At 44.4% G+C, this 27,580-nt stretch overlaps 1 protein-coding gene across 1 annotated transcript in view; it reads left to right on the plus strand.

Moving 5' to 3' along the window:
- TEX14 (testis expressed 14, intercellular bridge forming factor) overlaps positions 1-27,580 on the plus strand; it is an 85,006-nt gene that overhangs the window by 20,510 nt on the left and 36,916 nt on the right. Inside the window, exons 2-12 of the mRNA XM_040244207.1 lie at positions 706-820; positions 4,355-4,520; positions 5,299-5,432; positions 7,299-7,380; positions 7,945-8,075; positions 9,151-9,264; positions 10,181-10,304; positions 11,594-11,772; positions 17,698-17,849; positions 18,948-19,138; positions 19,913-20,063. Coding sequence (XP_040100141.1) covers positions 706-820; positions 4,355-4,520; positions 5,299-5,432; positions 7,299-7,380; positions 7,945-8,075; positions 9,151-9,264; positions 10,181-10,304; positions 11,594-11,772; positions 17,698-17,849; positions 18,948-19,138; positions 19,913-20,063 — 1,539 coding nt within the window. The remainder of the gene's footprint in view (positions 1-705; positions 821-4,354; positions 4,521-5,298; positions 5,433-7,298; positions 7,381-7,944; positions 8,076-9,150; positions 9,265-10,180; positions 10,305-11,593; positions 11,773-17,697; positions 17,850-18,947; positions 19,139-19,912; positions 20,064-27,580) is intronic.

Below are 27,580 nucleotides of genomic sequence, written 5' to 3' on the forward strand. Positions count from 1 at the left end.
GCCCGGCCTTCCTATCCATCACTAACTCGGAGTACACCCCAACCCCTTTCCATCGAGTTGATGATGTCATCCAACCATCTCATTCTCTGTCGTCCCCTTTTCTCCTGCCTTTAATCTAAAGCGTTGGGTTCTTTTTTTAATAAGTCAGTTCTTTGCATCAAGTGGCCAAAGTATTGGAGTTTTAGCTTCAGCGTGAATCCTTCCAATGAATATTCAGGACGGGTTTTCTTTAGGATGGACTGGTTAGATCTCCTTGCAGTCCAAGGGGCTCTCGAGAGTCTTCTCCAATACCACAATTCAAAAACATCAATTCTTCGGTGCTCAGCTTTCATTATAGCCCACCTCTCACATCCATACATGATTACAGGAAAAACCATTGCTTTGACTAGATGGACCTTTCTTTGTTGGCAAAGTAATGCCTCTGCTTTTTAGTAAGCTGTCTAGGTTGGTCTTAACTTTCCCAAGGAACAAGCGTCTTAATTTTACGGCTGCAGTCACCATCTACAGTGATTTTGAGGATACTGACAAGTTTCAGTCTTTTGGGTCACAAACAGTCGGACACGACTGAGTGACTTTTAAACATTTTTCACTTTTGTTACTATCAGTAATGAGGGCTTTCATTTTTCACTTTAATTTAAAAATACTGTATAAAGGAATTTTAATTTTTCTCTTGTATTTGCATTAATCCTGATATTTGTTTTGCAGGAATTTATGTTGATGCAGTTAACTCCTTGGGCCAGACAGCCCTTTTCATTGCAGCATTATTAGACCTTACAAAATTAGTTGATGTCCTGGTGGATTATGGAGCAGATCCAAATCAGTAAGTATAATAAGATCACTATCTAGAAAATACACACTAAAGATGAATTGAAGTGTTTGGAAACTAACAAGATATTAAAAAAAGCTTTACTAATTTATGTTGATGAACTACATTTGTACACTTATATTGAAACATGCTTTATTTTATTTTATTGGTCGCACAGCTTGCAGGATCTTAGTCCCCTGACCAGGAATTAAACCCAGGCCCTAACCACTCTAACCACTAGAGTGCTGTGGCTCAGATGGTAAAGCATCTGCCTGCAATTTGGGGAACTTAGGTTTGATCTCTGGGTTGGGAAGATCCCCTGGAGAAGGAAATGGCAACTCACTCCAGTACTCTTGCCTGGAAAATCCCATGGCTTGGAAAACCCCATGGACGGAGGAGCCTGATAAACTACAGTCCTTGGGGTCGCAAAGAGACACTACTGATCGATTTCTCTAAAAGTCTCTTTAAAAACCCACTAGACCACCAGGGAATTACCAGAAACGTGATTTTTAAACTGTTAATAGTTTTCTGAGCAGTTTTACTAGACCCTATGAAATAAGTGAACCTCACTATTCATTAATTAATTTAGTCATTAACAAGTACTGCTTGTATAGTTCCATCCACATTATTGTTTGTATTTAAAACCACTTTAATGTACCCCACAGCTAAGTTCTTAATCAGTGATACTTGGCATTGCTTTGTCAGGATGACATTTGTAGTTGTGGTTTAGAAGAATTTGAGTAATGGTCCAAATTTTAATATGAAAGAGCAAACACACTGTAATGAGGCAGCTATAAGTGAACATTTCTTCTGTCCCTGTAGGACTTTTTGCTTTGCCCAGGGCCTTCCAAGGTAACAGGCAAAAGCAGATATTTTTACAGTTTCCATTAAAAAGAACAGGAAACAAATTTTGTGTATTTACATGATTCCAGCTAATTTTCACAGAAATGCCAGAATATGTACAATCATAAGTCATAAAATAGCTTTCGTATCTAATATAAGGAGGCCCTACTTAATGTTTTTTTTTTTTAAGAACTGATTTTGGAAGTTTGTTGTTGTTGTTATTATAAGATTGTTTACTTAGGGGGAAAAAAATGGAAGCCTGGAGAAGTATAAGGGGAAAACTAGTCAGTATGAGAATTCTGTAACCCAAAGATAACATAGTGAACATTTTGCTTTGTTTGCTTCCAGAGTTTTTCTGGACTCACATACACTCTATCTCTACTGTATCAAAACTCACAAATAGCCCTGCCTGCAGTTCTGCAGTAAAAATAAGTAAATAAAAAGATAAAATTATAATAATAAAAAAGCAAAAGAAAAATAATCTTTAATACTCCTGATGAGGGGACTGACCCCCCAGAAAGTTTAAATGGCTGGTCCATAATGGTGCATTGCGTTAATGACAAGTCTGAGACCAGGAGCCCAGCACCTGAAGAATTCAGAAATTCCCTTTTTAGAAATCCCCATCATAAGAGGAGGAGGTGGGAAAGGACAATATCAGGAGGAGGAAGGTAGGCCCCTTAGCTTTTAATTTTGTGATAGAAACACTTTCATGTACTTTAAAAATATCTTCCATCAAGGTGAAAGGAAATTTCTGGGGGGAGAATGTATTCCTAAGGGCTCCGTGGAAATGCTATGATGGCCTGGGCTTATTGAGGTCACAGAGTCAGATGCCTGCAGGATTAAGTGGGTTCAGTGGATACAGGCTCTGTCTAAGTAGCATCTGATGCAACTGGGCAGAAAAGGAAGCCATGAAGGCCAGATTTTCCAAGAGACTAAAAATCCCAACTTTTATTGTGAAATCCCCAAAGTGTTAAATATTGTCTATTACTTTAAATTCTTGTTTAAAAATACTATATGGACCAAATAAAACATGCCTCTGGGTCGCCAAATCAGTCTGTGGGCCTCCAATTTTCAGCCTCTAGGATAAATTAACAAAGCAACACATTTTGATACCACTTGAACCTGTATTCTCTTGTATGGTTCGTTGGGCTTAAGAAATACTATTCCTTTCTTAGCATTCATGAGGAATAAAAAATAATATTTTCTCTCTTCCTGCCCAGCTCTCTTACTCTTTATGGGAAGAATGATTAGAAAGCTGTAAAACATTAGATACAAATTTATTTTTAAAGCAAGGAGAATGTTACAGTTCCCATAGTACAGTGTGCTGGGCTGCTTATCAGAGCTAAGAATAGAAGAGAACTCCCAATGAGACAGTCCACTGCCTCATTGGCATCCCCTGGGGAACTTGTAAAAAGTACACATTCCTGAGCACCATGCTTGCAGATTCTATTCAGTATGCTGTGTAGTCCGATATCTGTATTTTTGACAGATATCCCAATGACTTATTAAATAAATTATGGTATGGCTGTATATTGGAATACTATGCAGCTATTAAAAAGGAATTGAGGTGGCTTGTATGTTTTCATATTGAAATTTCTCCTAGATATATTGTTAAAAGAAAAAATTTAAATGCATAACAGTTAATATAGCATTCTTTGTTTTGTTTTTTTGGCCATGTTATGTGATTTATGGGATCTTAATTACCTGGCTGGAGATTGAACCCAGGCTCTCAGCAGTGGTGAAAGTGCCAAGTCCTAACCACTGGACCACCAGCGAATTCCCAGTATAGCATATTCTTATTCCTACTTGTATGTGCATAAAAAATTTCTGGAAGGGTACAAAAACTGGTAACAGTAGTTGCCTCTAGACAAGAGAATTGTGGGTCTGGAATTGGGAGACTTTCTTCTTATCTTCCTCTTCCTCTTTTTATTATTATTTTTAAAATTTCTTCTCCTTTCTTTTCCCCTTCCTTCTCCCATTTTTGTTTCTTTTTTAATTAAAGAGAGCAAGCTCTGGAACTTCCCTGGTGGTTCAGACTCCATGCAGGGAGCTCAAGTTTGATCCCCTGGTTGGGAAACTTATAATCTTGCATGCTGCTTGGCATGGCCAAAAAAAAAAAAAAAAAGCAAGCTCTGTAGGTGATCCTGATGTGCAACCGTGTTCGGAAACCACAGCTGCATATCACATCTTCACATCTCATGAAGGATGTCCCTTCATGTCTCAGATAGTTTATTGGCTTTGGTTAAATTTTTCTGAGTTGTAGGTGCTTGACCACATTGCTGATGCCAAGGTTTGTGGGCCTCTACCATAGCACTTGGGAGATAGAGACATTCTCACGTGAGATGATCTCTGGTTAGGCTGTGCTTCACCAGCCCAACCACGTGGCACTATAGCCATGAAGGTTTCAGGGCAGCCAGCGTCAGGGGACAGTGGGGACAGAACACTGGGTTTTGAACCAGATCCATGCCTGGGTGTGAATCTTGGCTTTGCCCTTTTTGTTTCCTCATCTGTAGATTGAGGAATAATACTCCTTGAACGGCGGTGGTGAAGATGGGAGTGTTAACGGTGTTACTGGTGTGTCACTAATGGTGTTAATACAGTTCTCCTATCACCAAGGGTTGCCTTTGCAGTCAGGGAGCCCTGTGTTATCCATGGAAGGGGAGGAGTGTTTCCTTGGACACTCACTGTACCCCTCCCATCTTCCAGCCGCTGCTTTGATGGGAGCACTCCTGTCCATGCAGCAGCATTTTCAGGCAACCAGTGGATCCTCAGCAAACTGCTGGATGCAGGGGGTGATCTTCGACTCCACGACGAGAAGGGTCAAAACCCGCAGACCTGGGCTCTGGCAGCAGGGAAGGAGCGCAGCACCGTGGTAAGGGTGGGCCTGCTCTGCAGACATGCCCGTGACAGAGCACAGGGCCAGAGACCTGTCTGGGGACAGCACAGGGCTTGCAGTGGCCTTGCCATTGGCACTGGGCACACACACCTGGGATGAAGCAAGTTAACCAACTGTAAAACCTAGGTTAGTTTTTCTGGTCATCCAGTCAGTGGGGAGAGAGGACAAATGTGATTTTGTCTGACCCTTAACTAGCACTTACCCTGCATCAGATGTTCTGAATTAAACTAGTTAAATATTAACTCATTTAATCTTTACAACAACTCTCGGGTAGGTCCTATTATTGTCTCCATTTTACAGATGGGGAAACGGAAGTGCATTGACGTTAAGTAACTTGTCTGTAGCCACATGCTGGCAGGCATGATGTATTTTAATGAGGGCTAAATAATCTAACAAATGGAAAGAGTAAAAGACTTGCAGTGCTGGCCACATGGAGGGAAGGGGGAGATGGGTAGAGTCCCCTCCCTCTGGTTCTCCTGCTCATTAGCAACCGGGCCTTGGAAACAAGTTAAAATAATACTCCTGCCTCAGTTTCATCATCTGTTGAATGAAGGATTTGGAGGAAATTATCATCAAATAAGCTCCCTGAAGATGGAATAATCTCATTCCATATCTTTAGGCAATCCCTTGGTCCCTTCCCTTGCCAGAGATTTCCCTGTGGGGGGCTCCTGTCTCCTCAGACCATTCCGGTCCCATTGAAAGCCAGGCTCGCTGTTAGCCGTGTGGGGTTGACTGTCCCTGCCGTCTGTTGCAGATGGTGGAGTTCATGCAGCGCTGTGCTGCACACATGCAGGCTATCATCCAGGGCTTCTCTGACCTCCTGAAGAAGATTGACTCCCCTCAGCGGCTCATTAGTGGCGTGCCCCGGTTTGGGGGCCTCATGCCGAGGTGAGTGCTGCCTCAAGCAGACTTGGATGTTCGGCATCACCCAGCCTTCCCTGTGGGAGCCCTGCAACGTGGGCCACCTTGGTCCCCCCACACCAGTTCTTCCAGCACCTGCCCACCCAAAGGGGTGAGCTTCAAGGGAGAGGATGTGGCCTCTGAAATCCATCACTGTGCCATCCACTCCTGCTCCCTGCTTCCAGGAATGTCGGGGGAAATGAGTTCTGGGCTCCATATGGTTAGGAGGGAAGGAAGGAACTTTTCTGGTCTGGGCTGCCCAGCAGAAAACCCTTTCTCAGCAGAACAACTAGCTAGCTTTTTTTTTTTTTGGTCATCTCAGAACTGTGGAAAGCATGTTCCTTTATTACTAAGGTTGCAGAAGACTGCAAATGCTTAATTTAAGGTTGCTCAGGCTGTTTGAAGCTGGCCTAAGACTTGCTGCCACCTGGGTGGGAAACCTCCCTAGCCTCCATCCAGGCTTCTCCTCATGCTCAGGAGAGTTATTTTAAGTTTTCTGGGCTTTATTGACTTAGGATTTATATGTGGAAAATTGTGTCCCTTGTGATTTTCTCTGATGGCATCTTTTCCTGTTATCGGGGTGGCTAGACTTGTCACACTCTTCACAGGCTCCCGCATCTCATTCTATGCACATCAAGTCCTGGTTTTCTTCTCATGACCTGGATGCTTCTCATGAGAGATAAATTCATGATTCCCTTAAGGACCAGTTACTCCTAACTGCTCTTTTTGCTGGTACCCTTGCCCATCTTGGTTCTTTACTCAGCATGGAGAATGACCTCTTAAAAATGAAAATTGAATTGTGCCACTCACTACTAAAAACCCTTTTAGGGTCTTCCCAGGGCTATCAGCGACTTCACTTTCACTTTTCACTTTCATGCATTGGAGAAGGAAATGGCAACCCACTCCAGTGTTCTTGCCTGGAGAATCCCAGGGACGGAGGAGCCTGGTGGGCTGCCGTCTATGGGGTTGCACAGAGTCAGACATGACTGAAGCGACTTAGCAGCAGCAGTAGCAGGGCTATCAGGTTTAAGCGCCTGAATCCCTCATCCGGCCTTGGAGCCCCTACTTGGTTCAGGTCTTCCACCTCCTCTGCTGCCAGAGTTAGGATCTTGGCAGACCAAATTTCTTCTATAAGAGCCGAAGCCTAGTCCCTGCTGCTGTTTTGTGACATCAGGCCAGCAGGTTTCCCCTTTCTGGCTCCATTTTTTCCTGTCTGTAAAATGAGAAAGTTGGACAAGATACTCTTTATGGTTCGTTCCAACTTTGACCATCTGTATTTGTTATCTGTCGCACTAAGCCCAAACTTAGTGACTTCAAACAACAGTAAATTTCTCACACAGTTTCTGTAGGTCAGGAATCAGGGAGTGGCTTAGCTGGGTGGTTCTGGCTCAGGACATCTCACGACGATGTGGTCAAGATGCAGCGTGGGCTGCAGCGTTCTGGGACTGGGGGATCCAGTTCCAAGACGGTCACTCGCATGGCTGGCCGATTGGTGCTGGGTGTTGGTCGCCCCCATGAGGCTGCTGGAGCATCCTCACAACACGGCAGCTGGCCTTGTCCAGAGCAAGGGCTGCAAGAGAGATCAGGGCAGAAGTCCTGGGGGCCTAGCTTTGGAACTCACACCACTCAGTTATTTCCGCAGTATCCTGCTGGGTTAACAGGTCAGCCCTCTCTGACCTGCGCATCGCTACACAAGGGCATGGACACCAGGAAATGGGTATCACGGGGGTCCTTTCAGCTGGCTGGCTGTTAAGTAGTAACAACGAAACCAGCTGCACGTGCTGATAGCTTGGTTCAGCACTGTGCTCTGGGTATGGTTCCTCCTTACTTTCCCCTCCTCTTTTCAATATTTAGAAACCCTAACGGCTCTCCTAACCGACCGCTTAAGGCTGGAGTCATTTCTGCCCAAAATATCTACAGCTTTGGCTTTGGAAAGGTAAGAGGTTGCCACCAGCAGCCACTGTTTTCGGGACTCACTGGGGAATTCCCTGGCCCGGCTCTGGCCTCGGGCCCCATGACTTCGTCCAACACAGCCTCCCACGTCCTCCCCCAAGTGTTTTCTTCTTTACTGCTTTTGCAGGACAAGTACCCCTCAGTGTTTCTGTCCTTACTGAAAAATGATGAAAGTCCCAGAGAGTTCTTTTCAATGACTCTGGGCTAGATTTGGGGAGTTTTAGGAACTGAGCCTTTAATTCCCAGTGAAGGCCCCAGACATGTTCTGTGGGGGCCTCAAGGGTCCCTTGAGGCCTGGTGCTTCCTGTAGGCATCTGACCTCTTTCTGTGAGCCTCAGTTTCCTCACCAGCAAGAGGGAAAGAGTATCACAACCTTTCAGGGTTTCTTGGAAGATTAAAGATAATAAAAAGAATTACACCCAGTACATAGGGGTATCCAGCAAATTGGTAAATAGCACCTACCTTTATTTTTAGCTAGCTGACAAGATTCTGGAGGTAGTTGTTTCTCCCTTTTCTCCCACTATTTGAAACTGTGCTTTGCTTTCAGTTTTATCTCACAGGAGGCACACAGCTGGCCTATCTAGGATCTCTTCCAGTAATTGGAGAAAAGGAAGTGATTCAAGCTGACGATGAGCCCACCTTCTCTTTCTTCAGCGGCCCCTACATGGTCATGACCAAGTAAGCGGGAGCTGGCCAGTGGAAGTCGGATTTAGTCCCACAGGAAGAATGGACTTTGTGTGACTTCCCTGTGTGGGGAGGGTTTCTGAAATAGAAATGTCTCCATCAGGATTTCTCAATCTGGACACCATTGACATTCTTGTTCCCCTGTGTTGTTGGGGGTGGTCCTGTGTACTGTAGGATGTTTGGAAGTGTCCCTGGTTTCTTCTCACTAGATTCCAGTAGCAGCTCTGCCTGGACCCCCAACCCCCTGCATTTATGACTGTGACAACCAGAATGTGTACAGACAGGCCGGATGGCCCCTTGTTGAGAATAACTGCTATGAAAGATTACTTACATCAGTGTTTCAACTTCTCTGCTCTCTAGAGAATGAGAGGCAGCATAGTGGTGACTAGCCTCTGATACAGGTCAAAGGGCACTGAAGCCCCGCAGGCATCAGCTAATGGCTCTCACCAGCTGATGCAGCAGAGATGGCAGTAATAGGATCAGACTCTGATGAAGTCCCTGGGATGGGCTCAGTCTCCAGCGACCAGCGTCCTACAGGATCACCTGAGTTGTCCTGTCCAAGGTCTCTTGTCCCCCGTGAACCTGGCTGCTTCTTCCCTGCTTAGCAGTCACACCCGTCTGAGAAGGCCTCTGCAGATCTGCACAGCTCTGTATCTCGTGCAGACGTGCTTCTTGTTTTCCTGCCCGAGCCACCGATTTGTCACGTCCTCTCTTCTTCCGTCCACCTCGTGTCCCTCCCCAGACCAGCCTCCCAACTGGCCTCTCATTCTCCAGACACCCCGGCCCACCACTCCCCACACGGCTGGTGCCCTGGTCTTTCTAACATGCAAACCTGATCAAGTCACTCCCTCCCCTAAATCCCTCAGTGATTCTCCGCCACCTGTACCAAGTCCCCGAAGTGCTTTAGGCCCTGGGGGTAGGAGCGGGGAGGACACAACATTGGAGGGGGGGTTAGGGTGCGGGGTGGGGAGGGAACTGCACAGAACCTGTGTAAACACTGTTCCCTGATCACGAGTCTGCAGAGTGGCTGTTCACCCCCTCCTGCTCACACCCTTTCCTGCCCCGGCAGCCTGGTGTGGAACGGGAGCAGGGTCACGGTGAAGGAGCTGCACCTCTCCACCCACCCGCACTGGAGCAGGCTGTGGCTGGCCGACTTGTTAATCACCGAGCAAGAGCACAGCAGGTAAGAAAGAAAACCCAAGAGCGTCTCAGACCCAGGTTCAGGGCTATGCAGGGCTGTACCTGAGGGTGGAGACCAGCCTCCTTAGTCTTAGCATTTCCTCCTGGTGGGTTGATTTGACTTCCCAGGGCTGCCAAGAAGGAAAAAGAAGCATTCTTGAAAAGCCTGAGTGCTGGGGATGGTGGTAGTGAGAGGCTCAGTTCTGTCTGCTAATAGACTCCCTGCATGTCTCTGAGGTCCAGCCTCAGGCCTGGCTGGCTCATCTGCAGCCCTCAAGGCCCACCATCAGGACTGTGTGCGCTGTCTCTCCTTGGAAGAGAAGACACGCCCATGGGTTTCAGTACCCTAGGTTTCCTGTGGCTCAGGGGTTAGTCCTTCAGGTCCTTATGTCTTGCTGGGGCAGGAACTTCATCCTTGGTTGCATACCAGTGCTGCTGAGGCCTTGGAATAGTCCTGGCTCATCAATTTCACTCAACTCTTATAAAGCCAAACCCTTCGTTTTGGGGAAGTCAGCCTAAAGGGACTCAAGGAGGCTGGACAGGCTCATAACGTGGATTCTGATGTGCGGCTGGGTGGGATGTGTGACCTTGGGCCTGACCTCTCCCTGGCCTTTGCTTCTTGATCTCTATGAGTGTAACTGTAATGGCACCTTTCCTGCAGCTAGTTGTTAGGATCAAGGTGATGTATGTCGAGTCCCTTGCTTAGTAGCTCTTAGTGACATTGTCATTGATGACCCTAAGCCTTCAGGTTCTGATCAGTGAAAAGCCAAGAATTCCATCAACAGAGAACTCAACCCCTGCCCCATCCCACTTTCTTAGCAAAACATTGTGTGTAAACAGAATTTGTGGGGAATGTGTTCAGGGAGCCCAGAAGAAAGGGAAGCGCCCATCGTTTCATCCTGTCCTCTTTGCCTCTGCAGCAAGTTGCGGCATCCCCACCTGCTGCAGCTGATGGCTGTGTGCCTGTCCCCGGACCTGGAGAAGACCCGCCTCGTGTACGAGCGCGTCACGGTGGGCACGCTGTTCAGTGTCCTCCACGAGCGGGTGAATGCCTGTTTCCCTGCATTTTCCCCTTGCTGCCTTTCCCCACCACTCCAGCTCTCCTTTCCCTTTCTCTCTCTTCTTTTACCTCAGGAGCAGAGTTCCCATTCGTGCATGCATAGAAGAGAAATCTCTTAATTCTTTACTCTGAGGGAGGCTATATAATGCCCCATTTAAAGCTAATCAGCACATTGGAACTAGTGTGATTTTATTATTGTTAGTCTGGCTTTTTTAATCACACATCTGAGAGCTCAGTAGACCCAGAAAACACACAGCCACACTTTTAGCTCACAGCAACCAACCAGTCTCTGGCCTTATTTCAGGGCATTTTCACTTGTGCCCTAACGCAGCGGCCCTCAGCCTCCTAGTGCCTGATGATCTAAAATGGCGCTGCTGTAATAAGAACAGAAAGAAAGTGCACAATAAATGTAATGTGCTCGAAGCATCTGGAGACTTTTCCTCCCCCGCCCTCATCCGTGGGAAAATTGTCTTCTACAAAACTGGTCCCTGGTGCCAGCAAGGTTGGGGACCGCTGCCCTCTGGGACCTTTATATGCAAGTCCTTGTCTGTCCCTTCCTACTTTTCAGCTTTCCTAGTGGAGGGTATGGGACACACAGACTCCTTGGGAGCTTGCTTTGGCCTGAAATGTGACTTCCAAAAGGTCCTAACAGATCGGTTTTTCTTTCTCCATGGCTTTGTTTTGAACACCCTGGGCTGGAGTGAGAAGAGAGCCTGCAGGAAGGGCCCTTCCCTGAGACGGCTCACCCCTCCTCCTGCCCGGGTTTCGGGTTCAGTGTTAGAGTTCCCTTTCCTCTCCTGGGGGAGGGCATTGACTTACAATGCCACTTCTGGGGAGAGAAGAGAGCAGCTGTGACTGGGTGTCTTAGTATGAGGGGATTTCTGTCCCCCTGGAGTGAACTTTCTAGGTCCTCTGACCGCAGTAGGGGCTGGATTGTCCTTTGTGTGTCAAGTTCTCCCGCAGCACAGGCTTGGCATTGCCAGTGGCGGTAGGGCCCACACTGGAGGTGCGGACCAGGTTTGAGGACTTTTCTCCTCATTTTTTTTTTTTTTTGTAATATCAAGCAGCTTGGCTAAGGGAGAGGAACCCAGGTTTGGAGTCAGGGGGGCCTGAGTCAGTGGGACCTCAGGCTGGTCACTTAACCTCATTGAATCTTAGGTTCCCCACCATGACAGCAGGTGGCTGTCATGACACTAGGTGGCTGAAATGCAGGTCAACACAAAAGACTGGAAACTGTGAAGCCTTCTGCAGCATCCTTTGTTCTCGCTTGCAGCGGGCCCAGTTCCCCGTGTTGCACATGGAGGTGATCGTGCACCTGCTGCTCCAGATCTCCGACGCCCTGAGGTACCTGCACTCCCGGGGCTTTATCCACCGCTCCCTCAGCTCCTACGCCATCCACATTGTCTCCACAGGGGAAGCAAGGCTGGCCAACCTGGAGTACATGATGGAAAGGTGGGTGCACCTCGATCATGACTTCCAAACAGGGTCTCCCCAGGGTGGGTGCTTTGCTGTAGAGAGAGAATCTGATCTGGGCAGGATCCCTCATTGGTGGGCTGAACTGCTTTATCAATGGAGGAAGAGGTTTCCCAGTGTCTTCCCCTGTCAGCCCAGGTTAGAGGGGCTTTGGGGAAGTTACTTCTGTTCTTTATAATAAACATTTGACAAGCGTGAGCACATGTTAGCCAGACTGTAAGTTTTCAGAATTTTCTGTGGCTTCACACAGCCCAAGTATTTCTCACTCACCTTGCCATGCAGCGTGTGTGTGTTGGGAAGGGGTAGCATTCACCGTGCTCTGCATTCCTCCCTTCTGGGGCTCCACTGGCCCCCAGGCCTCAGCCTCCCACTGGGTGGTCCGCATTGCTGCTCAGCGAGAAAGAGCAAGCCTGGAGGGACGCATGGCGGGGTTTAGGGACTACTGGAATGATTAGTGGGTGTATCATTACTTCCCACTTTACAGGGCCCAGCACCCAATCACCTGTTCCCTGCAGGCGGGCTGGGAAATGCACCACAGCTGTGCATCCTGGAAGATGTGAGAAGGCAGTGGGTGCTGGTGAGCCTTACGATCCTGACCTGAGTAGGTGGGGCTCAGTGCAGGGAGGGAAATAGTGATGAAAACATCATCTTTACTCAAGGTTTCAGGCATGGGCTTCATTTCCCATTTGGCAGAAGTCGGAGTCCTCCCGAGAGTGGAGGGCTGGCCCCCATCTCCTGCCCCTTAGTTCTGGGGGGCAGAGGATCTACCCTGTGCTTCCTTACTGTCCTCCACAGCTCTGAGGCCCGTGCCCAGAGCTGCTCGGGTGCAGCTGTGAGGCCTGAGCCACGGGCAGACCCCTGTCTGAGACCTGCTTACCTCTCCTGAGCTTGGTCCTCACCCACCACCATCACTGAGGTTTTATTTCTGAGTCTCTGGCAGGTCTTACGTGCATACCTGCTAAGTCACTTCAGTCATGTCTGACTCTTTGCAACCCCATGGACTGTTGCTTGCCAGGCTCCTCTGTATGGGATTTTCCAGGCAAGAATGCTGGAGTGGGTTGGCATGCCCTCCTCCAGGGGATCTTCCCGATTCAGGGATCAAACCCTCATCCCTTATGTCTCCTGCATTGGCAGGCAAGTTCTTTACCACTAGTGCCACCTGGGAAGCCCCTGGCAGGTCTTACATCTCATAATTTACTTCTTAGAAAAGCTCTATGAGGACAGGGATTTCTGTTTTATCTGCTGCCATATCTCAGAGCAGGCCTAGAGCAGGCCTCCACACAGCAGGAGCTCAGCATGTTCTTTATTTTTTTAATGAAAAAAAATTTTTTTTAATTTACTTTAAAACAATGTATTTATTTATTTGGCTGCGCCAGGTCTCAGTTGCAGCACAGAGGATCTTTAGTCGTGACACGTGGGATCTTTAGCTCCGGCGTGTGGGATCTAGTTCTCTGAGCAGGGATAGAGCCTGGGCTCCCTGCATTAGGAGTGTGGAGTCTTAGCCAGTGGACCACCAGGGAAATTCCTTTTTATTTTAAAAATTCTATTTTATTTATTTACAGAAGATTTTGTTTATTTATGTATTTATGGCCATTCCATGCTGTTTGTGGAATCACAGTTCCCTGACCAGGGATTGAAGCCACACCCTCTGCATTGGCAGCGTGGAGTCTTAACCACTGGACCATCAGGGAAGTTCCTCAACATGTTTTTAAATTGAATGAAGTGGAAAGACTATCAGTTTCCTGGGCCTCGTGTGCCCCTTGTCTCTGTCTGGAGAGGAGAGCATGGGTCAGATTGGGCTTGGCAAAGGGTTTGAATTTAATCCTTGAAACACTGGGGTACTGTGAAGGTTTTTTTTTTTGAGCAGAATGATGTTCTGGCTGATTTACAGGTTAAGAAGATCCTCCTCACTCTTGCATGGCGATGGGGCAGTGATAGGACGAGAGAGAAACAGGGGAGCAGTTAGCTGTGACTGGAGCCGTTTTCCATTGGAAACTGGTGGAGGCTAGATAGCTCTCGCCAGTTGAGCTGCTCAGTCTCAGATCTGGTCCATTCTCAACCCCAGTGTCTCCCTCTGCCTACAAGATTAAGTCCCCACACTTTGTAGAGTGGGAAGCCTTCCGTGGTGGAGGCTTCGCCTGCAGCGTCACCCTCATCACTTACCACTCTGCCTGGCCGTCTGAGGACACTTGGCAGACCATGCCATTTCTCAGGGCTGCTCCTCACGCCTGGAGTACCTGGCACGCCTGTTTATCCTTTTAAACTTATTTCTGACACCATCTTCCACCGCCCCCCCCCCCCCCCCCGTGAAGCCTATAGTGAAGCCCTTTCCCCGAATCACCAAGCATGCTTCATTGCCCAGTAGTAAGTGTCGGCCCCTCCGAATGGTGAGCAGGACCCATACTATGGCTTGTTTATCTTTACCACCCAGCTCAGGGCCTGCCACATAGTAAGCGCTCAGGAAGCATCCCAAGTGAACCCTTGAAGTGATGCAGAACAAGGTTCACCACTTTGGCTATGTGTTCAAGAGCTGAAGGGTTTGGACATTTTTATCGTTGATTTTTTCCATTGACTTTTCAATAAGGTTGACAGAACCCAAGCTGTTTGCCAGTGATGCAGCGCCACCTGTGGTTCGCATGGTGGTATCACAGTTTCTTTGATGCGCTCTCCAATAGAAATACGAATCCTAGAGTGAAATGGGGATTTGGAGATGGCCAGCCTCAACCCTGGGCTTCTCTGGTGGCTCACACAGGAAAGAATCTGCCTGCAGTGCAGGAGACCCGGGTTCTGTCCCTGGGTCAGTAAGATCCCCTGGAGAAGGGAATGGCAATCCACTCCAGTATTCTTGCCTGGAAAATTCCATGGACAAAGGAGCCTGGGGGACTACAGTCCATAGGATCAGAAAGAGTTGGACATGACTGAGCAACTAACACACACACACAGCCTCAACCCTGGGGCTTCCAGGTGGCTCTAGTGGTAAAGAACCCACCTGCCAGTGCAGGAGACGCAAGTGATGCTGGTTTGATCCCTGGGCAAGGAAGATTCCCTGGAGGATGGCATGACAACCCATTCCAGTATTCTTGCCTGGAGAATCCCATGGACAGAGGAACTCGGAGGGCTGTTTATTGTCAAGAGTAGCATTCCATCTCTTGATGTAAAAATGATACGGCAGTTTCTCCTATTCTTCAACTCCTTCTTAATGGAGTCTTTAGAGCTGGAATTGACCTTGCAAGTGGTATCATATAGCCATAGCCAAATGTAATTTTGATGATGTCAAAGCCGAAGCTGAAAAGAATTCCCTGGGACTTTCCTAGTGGTCCACTGGCTAAGACTATGTGCTTTCAATGCAGCAGCCCAGGTTTGATCCCTGGTCAGAAAGTAGATCCCACATGCTGTCACTAAGAGTTCACATACCTCAACTAAAGATCCTACATGCCGCAACTAATACCTGATGCAGCCAAATAAATAAATAAATATTAATAAAAAACGCCTTTCCTACATTCCACTAGCATTAACAGAGAAGGAAGAGGGATTGTAAGAGAGGAAAGTGAGTGGAAGTAAAAGAGAAAGGACATAAATGCCAATTGTAAGTGACTTGTCCCTTGCCTTAGGTAGCCTAAAAGGCCTGAGAGGGTCAGTGAGCGTCTCCCTTGGACAATCGCCCCACAGTATGAAGACCCAAGTGAGCTAGGTCCTTGGAATATGTCTCTGACAATGAAACACTCCATTGCTTTTCCTGTGATACTAATGTGATATTTTGCATGTATATACATGCTGTTCACACAACACCAGGCCACACCTGCCTATTCAGCAATACAACTACAGAGTCTAAAAATAGCATAGCTTCATGGCTTCCTAAACTTACTGCCTGCAATCAAAAGTTCTGCTGAGAGCAGACTTCCCTGGTGGCTCAGTGCTAAAGAATCTGTCTGCCAATGCAGGAGACACGTATTTAGTCCCTGGTCCGGAAAGACCCCCTGTGCCATGGAGCAGCTAAGCCTGTGTGCCACAACTGCTGAGCCTGTGCTCTGGAGCCTGTGCAAGAAGGGGGACCACCACAATGAGAAGCTCGCTCACCTCACTTGGAGAGTAGCCCCTGCTCGCCACAACTAGAGAAAAGCCCGCACAGCAATGAAGTCCCAGCACAGGCGAAAAGAAATAAAATTATTTCTTAAAAAAGTTCTACTGGGAGAAGTATTACCTAGAGAAGTTTGTTCAAAGTCTGAGAAGCTCATCCCATCCTCTAAAAGCTTTCCTCTGTCAGCAAAAAGAACTTCTAGTTATTTGCTTTTTAAATAAAAACTTAATTCTTTTTCTGGCTGCCTTGCATCACTGGTGGTGGAATCTCTAGTTCCCCAACCAGGGATTGAACCTGAGCCTTGGCAGTGAAAGCACTGAGTCCTAACCACTGGACTGCTAGGAAATTTCTGAACACTTAATTCTTAATTATCAACCAGTAGTCATCAAGTCTCTACCAAATGCTTACCATTTAAGTTCATACTGGGCTTTCCAGGTGGCTCGGTGGTAACGAATGCCAGTGCAGAAGATGCAGGTTCGATCCCTGGGTGGGGAAGATCCCCTGAAGAAGAAAGTGGCAACCCACTCCAGTATTCTTGCCTGGGAAACCGCATGGATAGAAGAGCCTGATGGGCTACAGTCTCTGGGGTCACAAAGAGTCAGACACGACTTGGCAACTAAACAACAACATTCGTATTAATTCCTTACTTGTTTAGTGCTTTATGGCTCACAGAGTGTTTCCACACGTGTGATCTCATTTGATGCTCATGACAGCTGTGGGCAGAAATCAGCGCTGATTTCATCCTGAGGACTTTTGTTGGCCCAGAGGACATTTAGGGCACTCTGACTTAGTTTCCAAGGAGCCTGGTTGCAAAGTTGAGTTATTCAAGCAAATCAGTGAAACTTTGAGTATAAACTGAGAGGGCTCATTTGCAAGAGGGCAGAGCTCAGAAAAGAAGCAATCACGAAGAGTTGGAAGAGTCCCAGAAGACTTTGAAGGAGGCTTGAAGGGGTTCTTGAAGAAGTCTTGCTGCTGCTAAGTCGCTTCAGTCGTGTCCAACTCTGTGTGACCCCATAGATGGCAGCCCACCAGGCTCCTCTGTCCCTGGGATTCTCCAGGCAAGAACACTGGAGTGGGTTGTCATTTCCTTCTCCAATGCATGAAAGTGAAAAGTGAAAGTAAAGTCGCTCAGTCGTGCCCGACTCTTAGTGACCCCATAGACTGCAGCCTACCAGGCTCCTCCGTCCATGGAATTTTCCAGGCAAGAGTACTGGAGTGGGTTGCCATTGCCTTCTCCGTGAAAAAGTCTTAGGTTTATTTATTCAAAAGTAAGCATTGAGGCCTTGGTGTAAGTTTAGAGTTCTGATGATATAAGAGTTAAGAGGCCTGCCTCGTGGAGCAGATAATAGCAGATGATAAATAATAGATCAGTGAACAAGAAATTCAGATAATAAATGCTCTGAAGCCAATAAATTGGGACTACTTTAGGTGGTCTGGTAAGTCCTCTCCAAGGAGGTGAATTTTGAGCTAGTGTTTTAATTATAAGAAGCACGCAGTCATGCTAGGATCTGTGGGCAGAGCATGCTCTCAGAAGAAACCACCAGTGCAAAAACCTGAAGTGGTGATGTGTTTGGCACATTGGAGAAACTTCGAGAGGGCCCCTGTGACTTGCGGCGAGGGAGTGAGTGGGAGGGAGTGGCCAGCTGAGGTGGAGGGTGGGGCAGGGCCTGCTCAGGTAGCAGCAGCAGGCAGTGTGGGCTGGTTCAGGGTCTAGCTGGGTTTCTAGAAGCTCAAGGAGGCCATCAGCAAGTGTTTCCCTCGTGTGCTGCGTGGTGATCACAGTGGCCCTTTCAGGCGCCAGCCCCACCTTGCGTTTCCTTCTGTAGCCAGGATGGGGGTGCACACAGGGGCCTGACTCGAGTGCCGCTCCCCAGCCAGCTGTACAATTGGGCCGCCCCGGAGGTGATCTTACAGAAGGCAGCCACTGTGAAGTCGGACATCTACAGCTTTTCTGTAATCGTACAGGAGATTTTAACAGGTGGGTCAGAGAGCACACCGGCAGTGACCGAAGTCCCTGTTCCTAGGTTGGGTTTTTTCCCCCTGAAGAGTCACTTAGCGTTATGAGAATGCAGGACACAGGGAAAAAAGACTTTAGGAAACCTCTTTGTGTTCATGCAAGATATGATCTCTCAGAAATCATTCTCTTTTAATCTGTTCTTTAAGATTCACCTATTGGCTTGTCAATGGTAGTGCATTGAATCCAAGGAGAGTTTTTAAACTGAATATTGCTGTCAGTGCTTAGGGGTCTCTGTGAGGTTCCCCTTAAGAACCTATTTTGTTTTTCTTTTTTAATTTTTATTGAAGTATAGCTGATTTGCAGTGTTGTGCCAATCTCTGCAAAGTGGCTCAATTACACATACGTGTGCATTCTCTTTTAATATTCTTTCCCATTATGGTTTATCACAGGATATTGAGTAATGTAGTTTCTTGTGCTATACAGTAGGACCTTGTTGTTTATCCATTCCATTCTAAATGTGACAGTGTGCATTTACCAACCCCAAACTTCCCAGGCCATCCCTCTCTTTCCCCTCTCTCCGTTGGCAACCACAAGTTCTCTATGTTAAGAACTTACAAATGAGAGGAAAGGACTGGCCTCTGAGAAGCAAATGGAAATCAAACACACCCAGGATCCATTGTATGTGTAAGCAGTATCACTTATAAGAAATAGAAGCCCCTCCAAACGTACAGGACTCTGAGGTGAAGGCATACAAACCACATTCACTGCTGGAGTGAGACTCAGCCCCGCTTAGTAGTGTTTATGGTGTCAGAGGCAGAGCCTCACCTTCTGTGACAGGAATGCATTGGGCAGGCCAGCCTGACACCAGGAAACATTCCTTTGTAGTCCCCAGGTCTGCCGGCCAGAAGTCCACACCTACAGGGGTCTGACACTGCTTTATCCTGTCTCTGTGACAGGGATCTCCCTGTTATTTGGATCAGATGTTTTCTCCTTTGTTACTGAACTTCCAGTAGTTTTTCTACAGAGAAATTAATTTTAAAGAGGTTGAGCAAGTTGAGGAAAGTTAGCCAGTTTTATCTGATTTCTTAATGTTTCTTCTTCTGGCTTTTTCCTTAACAGACAGCATACCCTGGGATGGCTTAGATGGCTCAGTCATTAAAGAAACCATAGTCTTGGGAAATTATTTAGAAGCTGACGTCAGGCTTCCGAAACCTTACTATGATATTGTTAAGTCAGGCATCCAGGTCAAGCAGAAAGATAGAACTATGAACCTTCAGGATATCCGGTATATTATGAAGAATGACTTAAAGGTAAGCTCTAAAGTTGTTAAGGGTCTATTTTTGCTTACCTATCTCAGGGTAGATTAGGGAGTTAAGAGACCAAGAAGAAGCTGGAGATCAAGTTGTAGGAAGTTTGGGAAATCCTCATTCATGACACTCTTTCTGTGTTCCCAAGAAAAGCCTAATTGCCTAATTTGGTGAGGGCAGCAGGAAATTGCAGAGGGAGGCTGGAGAGGGTCAGTTTGTAAAAGGGGCACCCTGTAGGCACATAGTGTGATTCAGTAGATAGCAGCTTTAGTCACTTTAAAACAGATCATTTCATTTATTTATTTTTGGCCCTGCGGGGTCTTCGTTGCTGCACAGGCTTTCCCTCTAGTTGTGGCGAGTGGGGCTCCTCTGTAGGTGCGGTGCACCGGCTCTCACTGGGACGGCCTCTCTTGTTGCAGAGCGTGGGTTCTCGGTGTGTGGGCTTCAGTAGTTGCAGCTCCCAGGCTCTAGAGCACAGGCTCAGAAGTTGTGGTGCAGGGGCTTCGTTGCGCCATGGCATGTGGGATATTCCCAGATCAGAGACTGAATCCGTGTCTTCTACATTGGTAGGTGGATTCTTTACCACTGAGCCACCAGTGAGGCCTCTGTTCCTACTTTTCATATTGGTAATTACAGTGAGTTCATTTATGAGAACTACAGTGAGTCTACCCAACAGGAGTAACAGGGAGTTTATCTGACACCTACATATGTTTCTAAAATACCAGTGACATTCAGATGATTGCAAATATGTCCTTGACAGTATTTCCCTTGTTACAGGATTTTATTGGAGCCCAGAGAACTCAGCCAACTGAGAGTCCCAGGGTGCAGAGATACGAATTTCATCCTGATGTCAATGTGTGTCTAGGACTAACTTCAGAACATCCAAAAGAGACCCCTAACTTGGAAATAAAAGAGCTGAAGGAAACAGGTATGGCCTTAACTCAAGGTTGTGACATAACTGTGTTTTGAGAGCTGCAACTAATCAACTCCTCCAAATTATACCCGTAACTTATACTGGGAAAGATGACTGCCTTAGGAAACAAAATCAAGATCCTTAAAATTAAGTTAAATTTTTATGGGCTCCGTATGCACCTTCTCCAGAACTGGGCAGTAACAATCTCTTTCTAGTATGATTGAGGAATGTATTCAATTGTTTCTTAAGTAAATATGGTGATTTTTATTTAAAATTATTATCTGTTCATTGTTGCCCTAAAGGTCTGGGAGCGAGCAAGGAGAATGAAAGCAGAACACGAAATCTGGTGCAATGGGTCAGGGGGCCTGCCGCCTCTGTTGGACTGAGGTGCAGAGTCCACTCTGAGTCCAGCTGTTGCTCCTGACTGTAGACTACAAAACTTTGCTTGATCTATCTTTCCCAAGACACTGCACTGACATATTCCAGATCTCCTTGTTTTCACCCCAGGCCGTTCCCTCGTGGGGTGGTCTCAGGAACATTCAGCAAGTGTGTAGGCGGTGTTCATACCTGATGCCGACCCGCTGTTCCAAGGTCCATGCTTTCATGACCCCAGTCATACTCCCTTCTGAGTCTGGCCCTGGGGTCTGTAAGAAGGCTATTATTCTAAGGAAAACATGAAAAATGTTTTTGATCATTGTTGGTACATCATCAACACAGCTTCTTGATATATGCTGTTTTTCCAGGTGCTATTTCTATGAAATTTCTCTAGGCTGTGCGTGTACATTATTAGAAATGCCCACTACATCTCCCCCTCTTTGTTTTTGCAGGAGTAGATACACTGTCTGAGCAACTTCTTTCTTCATCATTTCTTGGATGGTTTCTCTCGTGTATCTAAGGACTAGACACAAAACAGTTAAAAATATACATCTTGATATTATAGTACCAAGCGATCCTCCTCCTAAATTTTTAATCCACATCATGGGGTTAAGTTTATGTAAGCTTTCCTCAGTTTCTTTAAATAAATCAGTTTCTGGGAGTTATTGTTAAGTGAACATTCTGCATATTAGACATAGTAGCCTGTAATTGGGAAATATCTAAGGATAGATTATTACAAGTGTGTTCTCTCAGATGTTTAGATAATTGATCCCAAATATATGCACTTTGATTATATTTATGAGGTGTGACACAAAATGAAGGGATATTCCGATCGCACTTAAGATGAGTTTGTAATTTTGTATTTCATCCCCTAGTAGGAGAACTGCATTTTCTAAATCAGTCAATCGTTCATCAACCTCTTGGTCTGTGTGGGTCTGACCTCCCCAGGCAGAACTTTGCATTTTGGTGCCACTACTATACAAATGGAGTTGTTCGTATAGTTTGATGCAGAGCCGCCTCGGCTACTGCTGTGGTGGTGGCTATAGCGATAATTCCCACAATAGCTGTTATAAGGAGTCCAATAAACCTTTTGGAACGTTGCAGTACTTTACTTATAACCTTTAAAAGAGCATGTATTTCAGGGGAGCCTTCCCATGGTCTGGTTTGATTTACTGGAAGCTATATTCCCAATCTCTGTCTTAATATAACAAATGAGCGATTAGAATTATAAAGTGAAGAATTTAAGCAAGTACATAATTTGTAATCCTGGCAAGAAAGTTCTTGTACGCTTTCATTGATAGAAATTGTCCCTTTCAAGAGCACATAACAATATCTCACACAAGCCTGAATATAAAATGCCCAGTTTGTACTGGTGTTAAATGTCAGTGAATCATTAGTTTTATCAGAATAATGTCCATCCCAAATTTGGAATTTTCTAAGACTTAAAGCCAATTTCCAAACCTCTCCTTGCCCTCTTCCTTGATCCAGTTGTGGGAAGGAAGGTGACATGCCACTACCATATCATATGATTGGATGGTCTGAATGAGTGGTAATATTAGTATGGTCAAAGACTTCAGGCAACTGCCAATGCAGCCTTTTGTGAGCATTGCAGGACTGATTTTGATGAAAGCAATTAGAGACTGCATACCCCTTAGGGGACCAGTCCCATACAATTCCATAGGAACCACTAATCAAAATTACTCCCTCAGTCCCACAGCAGTTATCTCACTGAACATGATCTTGTGTTTCAGTCCACAGCTTGTGATGTTCGCATAAAGGTCTGTCTGATTTGGTGTCATTATTGGATTCTGAGTTGTTATAAGCAAAACTCAGACCAGAGAGAAGATATAGTTGAACCCTAGTATAGTTATGATTTAAAGAATTAGTGAACAGCCAGGCTTGCATTGATGATTTAAGACATCCTGTAGCTGGTCCGACACAAATTGGCCAGGATTCATACCCATAAGTAACACTGAAGGGAGCCCCTTTTTCTTTTCAGACAAAAGGAAGGCGTGTATCTTCAGGTCCTGGTCTCCAGGAAGAATCATTAACATAAATGGGAATCATAGAATCCCCCCAATCAATGGGTTTTAGTAATGGGGAATTAGGTATATATGCCCAATCAGTATAATTCTTTGCTTCTGCCGAAACCAGGGGTATACTCACTGCGATAGTTACCAGGGCAAACTTAACCATGACGAGGTTGTCTGGAGTCACTGGTTGGTTCTGCCCGGTTTGACTGTACCAGCTGGAATCCACTCAGGTTCTGGACCTTCTCCTGGGGAGATACAAGCAAACCCTCTTTCCCATGGAATTAACTTTCCTGGTGACCAAGCATTTATTAGTAGATCTTGCCACCAAATCACAGGCTTAGTTGTATTTGTGGATGTAGCCTGAAAATATCGCTCAGCTGTAGTTGCCATAGTTTGTGTCAAAATATTCAAAAATTGAGAGTAAATAAAGCTTTAGTCGATATTGTTTATTGTCCTATGGCGTTTCCCCCTTTTTGTTTTTATATTATATGTTTAAGTGATTGATTAGCCCTCTCCATTATGGCCTGTCTTGGTGGGTTATTGGGAATGTCAGTAGAATGTTTTATAGATCAAATTTTAAGAAATTGTTGGAATGTTCTACTGGTATAAGCAGGGCTGTTATCAGTTTTTATAGTTTTTGATAGTTTTATAGCAGCAAAAAATGCATATAAATGTCTTTGTATATGTTTTGTAGTCTCACTGGAATGAGCAGTGGCCCATATAAATTGAGAGAATGTATCAATAGTCATATGTACATAAGAGAGTTTACCAAAGGAAGATATGTTACATCCATTATAACTATGGATTTTATATGGAACTGCATACCATCATTATATCAGTGGCTCAGTCACACATTTGATAACGTAAAGGACATTTCTTGAAACAGGCAATATAGAAAACAGTATAGTTAGCAGTAATAGCAGAATCATAAGAATTTAAGTTAAGAACTTTTATTAGGTATAGCCCAGTGACGTCTTTAAGTCATCTGACTTAGTTTGTTAAACGACTATAGCTTGTTGTTAATTTCCTGGTTGTAGATCCTGGAGCATCTGATCTTTATTTAAAGACTAGTTACTGAGATAAGTTTTAGAAAGAAACTTAAAGTGTCCTTTTTAATGAAGGACCTGTCTAATTTAACTTGACGAATGTCTTTTTAAATTTAACTTAATGAAGCCTCTTAGCAATGTAACATAACCATAAGGAATTATCTAAGAAGTGAGTCTTAGTAAATATAGATCTTAATTAACAAAACTAGAACTTAAGATTCAGTGAAACATTAGGTGTCATAGGCCTGACATCAGTTGGTGGATAGTTCTTTTAGAGCACCCCTGTATACTCTTGAGATTTTTGTATATGTCTGGAGACAATCTTTTTTTTTTTTTTTTTTAATCTTGATGAGGCTATTCAGAACCCAGATGTTTTTAATTTCTGGAGGGACGTGATAGAGAGAAAAGAAAAATGTTTTAATTTTATCCACAGGTGTAAATCACTAAATTGTTTTAAACCATCATTGACTTGAGGAGATGAGCTTTTTCATATTTGAAAACAAAAATTAGAAGCTGGTAATATATCAGACAAAAAAGTCATGAAAATTGTAGTCTTGTTTAGCAGTCTGTTCAATCTCATGTAACCAATCCCTTTGATTTGTGGTCCTTGCCTGATGACTAAGGATGTCAGTAAAAACTATAGTCTCCAGAAAGTTTGTGAAGTTTTTGTCAATGTCTGTATGACGTGTCCAGCAAAATGGGTGTCCCAGTCACTGGAGATCACAGAAAATGTATTTTAAGCATTTTTTTTTTTATTGTGAGATATTAACCCTACAGCCAGGAAAGGCTTTATCTTATCAAATAAAAGTGAGGTTTGTCAGGGAGTCGGGAAAAGCCAAGTGGCTGTCTTGGACTTCCCATAGCCCTGACTGGTTTATAGCCATTATTTATCCATTTTAAATTTCCTTATGAGGGGTTAATTTTGTAGAAGCAGTATGAGCTTTGTCTATGTGTGTCATAGTCTCCATAGATCACTGTGAAATAACACTCATTCATTTTATCAAAGTAACAAAAGATTTTCAAAGCAAGTATGAATCACTTAAATACAAAGAAATTTATATAGTCTATTATAAAAAAGCCATATTCCAAGACGACTTTGATTTTTAATAGGAAGAGAAAATCAAATTCCAGATTGGTATCAGCTTATATTCATTGTGAAACAATAGTTATTCACTAGTCAAAGTAACAGTAAAAGATTTCAAAGGCAGTTTAATGCCTTAAGAAACCTGTTTCATGCACAAAACTCTCTTCCACTTGCCACAAACCTTTTTTACGCTTCTATATTCGTCACAGTATTTGCCTATTCAGAGAACAGCCACTTGTAAGGTCAGATGTACTTTTTTTTTCCTTAATAGAAAGTAATTCCATTCCTTATACCATTTTATTAAAAACACACATCTTGCTTTTTCTTTAGCAACCATGAGCTGTCTTGTATGTTCGCATCTTGTAGATTGGTGAACATAAATACCAGTTTTAATTTTTTTTAAACATTTGCTTTTTTTTTTTAATAGAGAATATCTCAGGATGACACCAAACATATTTATTAATAGTCCAAAATCTCTTTAGTTTTTCTGTAAGAGGAAGTTAGTGTTCAGTAATTAATGTTTTAAAAATCTTATTTTATTTGGAAATGACCTAGCTATTTAATAAACTTTTATCATTTAGTTAAATACAACTCTAGAAATTTAAGTTACCCTAATCCTCAGATTATTTTAGACATTTCTAAAATATAATTATTTTTAATAGAGTTTATCTAAAAGTTTTCATCTCATTTATATATTTATATATATATATATATATAAAGAGTTACTTTTTTTGTTGATAAATTTAGTTTACCTTAAACCTAGGCACAATAAAAGTATTATACAATATTGATGACTTAAGACATGTTTTAATTAGAATAGCAAGCAAACATTAATGTTAGATATTTAATATTGAATATTTTTCAGTTTAAGTGAACCTGAATTTAAATAGAACTCATTTATAAATTAACCACATAGTATCCAAAATCAAAGACACACACTGAGACACAGTTGAATTTAGACAGACAGAGATCTCATAGTTTTCTGCTTGAAATTTAAAATATCTTTTTGTTCCTTCTTTTATTTTTTCCCTTGGTTTGAGTTCTACCAATTTGTTTATGGCTAGAGTCCCAGACAGAGTGGGCTGTGTATCCCAAGGACATGATAAGAGTTAGCTTAAGGTTTTTTCCCCAGGCCTGTTTTTGTTTCCCAGGCAGAATTGGAGCTCCAAAAAAGTATTTTAACAAGTCAACTTTTTCCTAACTGCACGTGCAAGAAGAACTGGTTTTGCAATTTCAAAAAATATTTTATTTTAGCTGGTTTTCTCCGGAATCTAAAGAATATCATGGCCATTCAAAAATGTCATCTCTCTTTTTTGTAGTCATAGTATATCATCCATATAATGAATGATATATGCATGAGGGGATTGCTGTTGCAATTGCTGTAAAGCCTTGGCTACAAAATTTTGACAAATGGTGGGACTGTTAAGCATTCCTTCGGAGAAGGCAATGGCACCCCACTCCTGTACTCTTGCCTGGAAAATCCAGTGGATGGAAGAGCCTGGTAGGCTGCAGTCCATGGGGTCGCTAAGAGTCAGATACGACTGAGTGACTTCACTTTCACTTTTTACTTTCATGCATTGGAGAAGGAAATGGCAACCCACTCCAGTATTCTTGCCTGGAGAATCCCAGGGACGGGGAGCCTGGTGGGCTGCCATCTATGGGGTTGCACAGAGTCAGACACGACTGAAGTGACTTAGCAATAAGCATACCTTGAGGTAACAGAGTCCATTGAAATCTTTTATGTGGCTCCTTTAAATTAATGCAAGGAACTGAAAAGGCAAATCTAGGTTGATCATCAGGGTGTAAAGGAATAGTGAAAAAACAATCTTTGAGATCGATAACAAACAAATGCCAATTTCTTGGAATCATACTAGGATTAGGTAGACCAGGTTGTAAAGCACCCATTGGAACAATAACAGCATTAACAGTTCTCAAATCAGTAAGCATTTTCCATTTACCAGATTTCTTTTGTATAATGAACACTGGAAAATCCCAAGCGCTAAAGGACTCAATGATATGTCCCTTGCTAAGTTGTTCATTAATTAATTTATGTAAAGCCTCCAGTTTTTCTTGTTGTTAGAGACCACTGCTCTGTCCACACAAGGTGATCAGTTTTCCAATTAAGAGATACAGGTGTGGGTGGAGGAAGAGTAACACGAGCAGTGGCCCCTGTTGAAAATGGGGCGGGGGTGGGGGTGGGTTGAAATCTTGAGCAGTCAAAGGGTAAATTCTTCCTTGTTGACTTTTGCCCAGTTCCAATCTTGGTATATAACCTTGATTGAACATAATTTGGTGACTGGCCTTACTATATTGATTTTGAGGTTTTTCAAAAGAGTCATCCTCACTTTCATCAAAAGAATCAGAAGTATGCAAAGATTCCAGTACTGACTTATTTAATGTCCATGTACTCCAAATAGAAACAAGGAGTGAAGTTCCTTTTGAATGTTCTTTCTTTAACTCAGCTCCAACCTTTTCCCAGACTTTCAAATCTAAGGTTCCTATTGACGGGAACCAGCAGCAATATTTATCCACTGCTTGTAACAATTCTAATAATTGCCCTTCACTAACAGAAGCTCCTCCTGCTTTCAAGAGCTGTCTTAATAAACAAATATATAGGCAATAGTGTTCTATACTCTCAATATTTCCCATTTTAACCCTAATTAAGTGCCTGAGGACTCACCAGCAGGAATTTTCAGAGGCCTCTCAACCGTCCCAGGTTGCTGTATTTTCATTTTTGCTCCAGCCCCACGTTGGGCGCCAGTTGTTGCTGTAAAGGTCTGGGAGCGAGCGAGTAATGAGAATGAGAGCAGAACATGAAATCTGGTGCAATGGGTCAGGGGGCCTGCTGCCTCTGTTGGACTGAGGTGCAGAGTCCACTCTGAGTCCAGCTGTTATTCCTGATTGCAGACTACAAACCTTTGCTTGATCTATCTTTCTCAAGACACTACACTGACATAGTCTAGATTTCCTTGTTTTCACCCCAGGCCGTTCCCT

The sequence above is a fragment of the Oryx dammah genome, unplaced genomic scaffold, assembly GCF_014754425.2.
Source record: "Oryx dammah isolate SB20612 unplaced genomic scaffold, SCBI_Odam_1.1 HiC_scaffold_8, whole genome shotgun sequence".
NCBI classification, from domain to species: Eukaryota; Metazoa; Chordata; class Mammalia; order Artiodactyla; family Bovidae; genus Oryx; species Oryx dammah.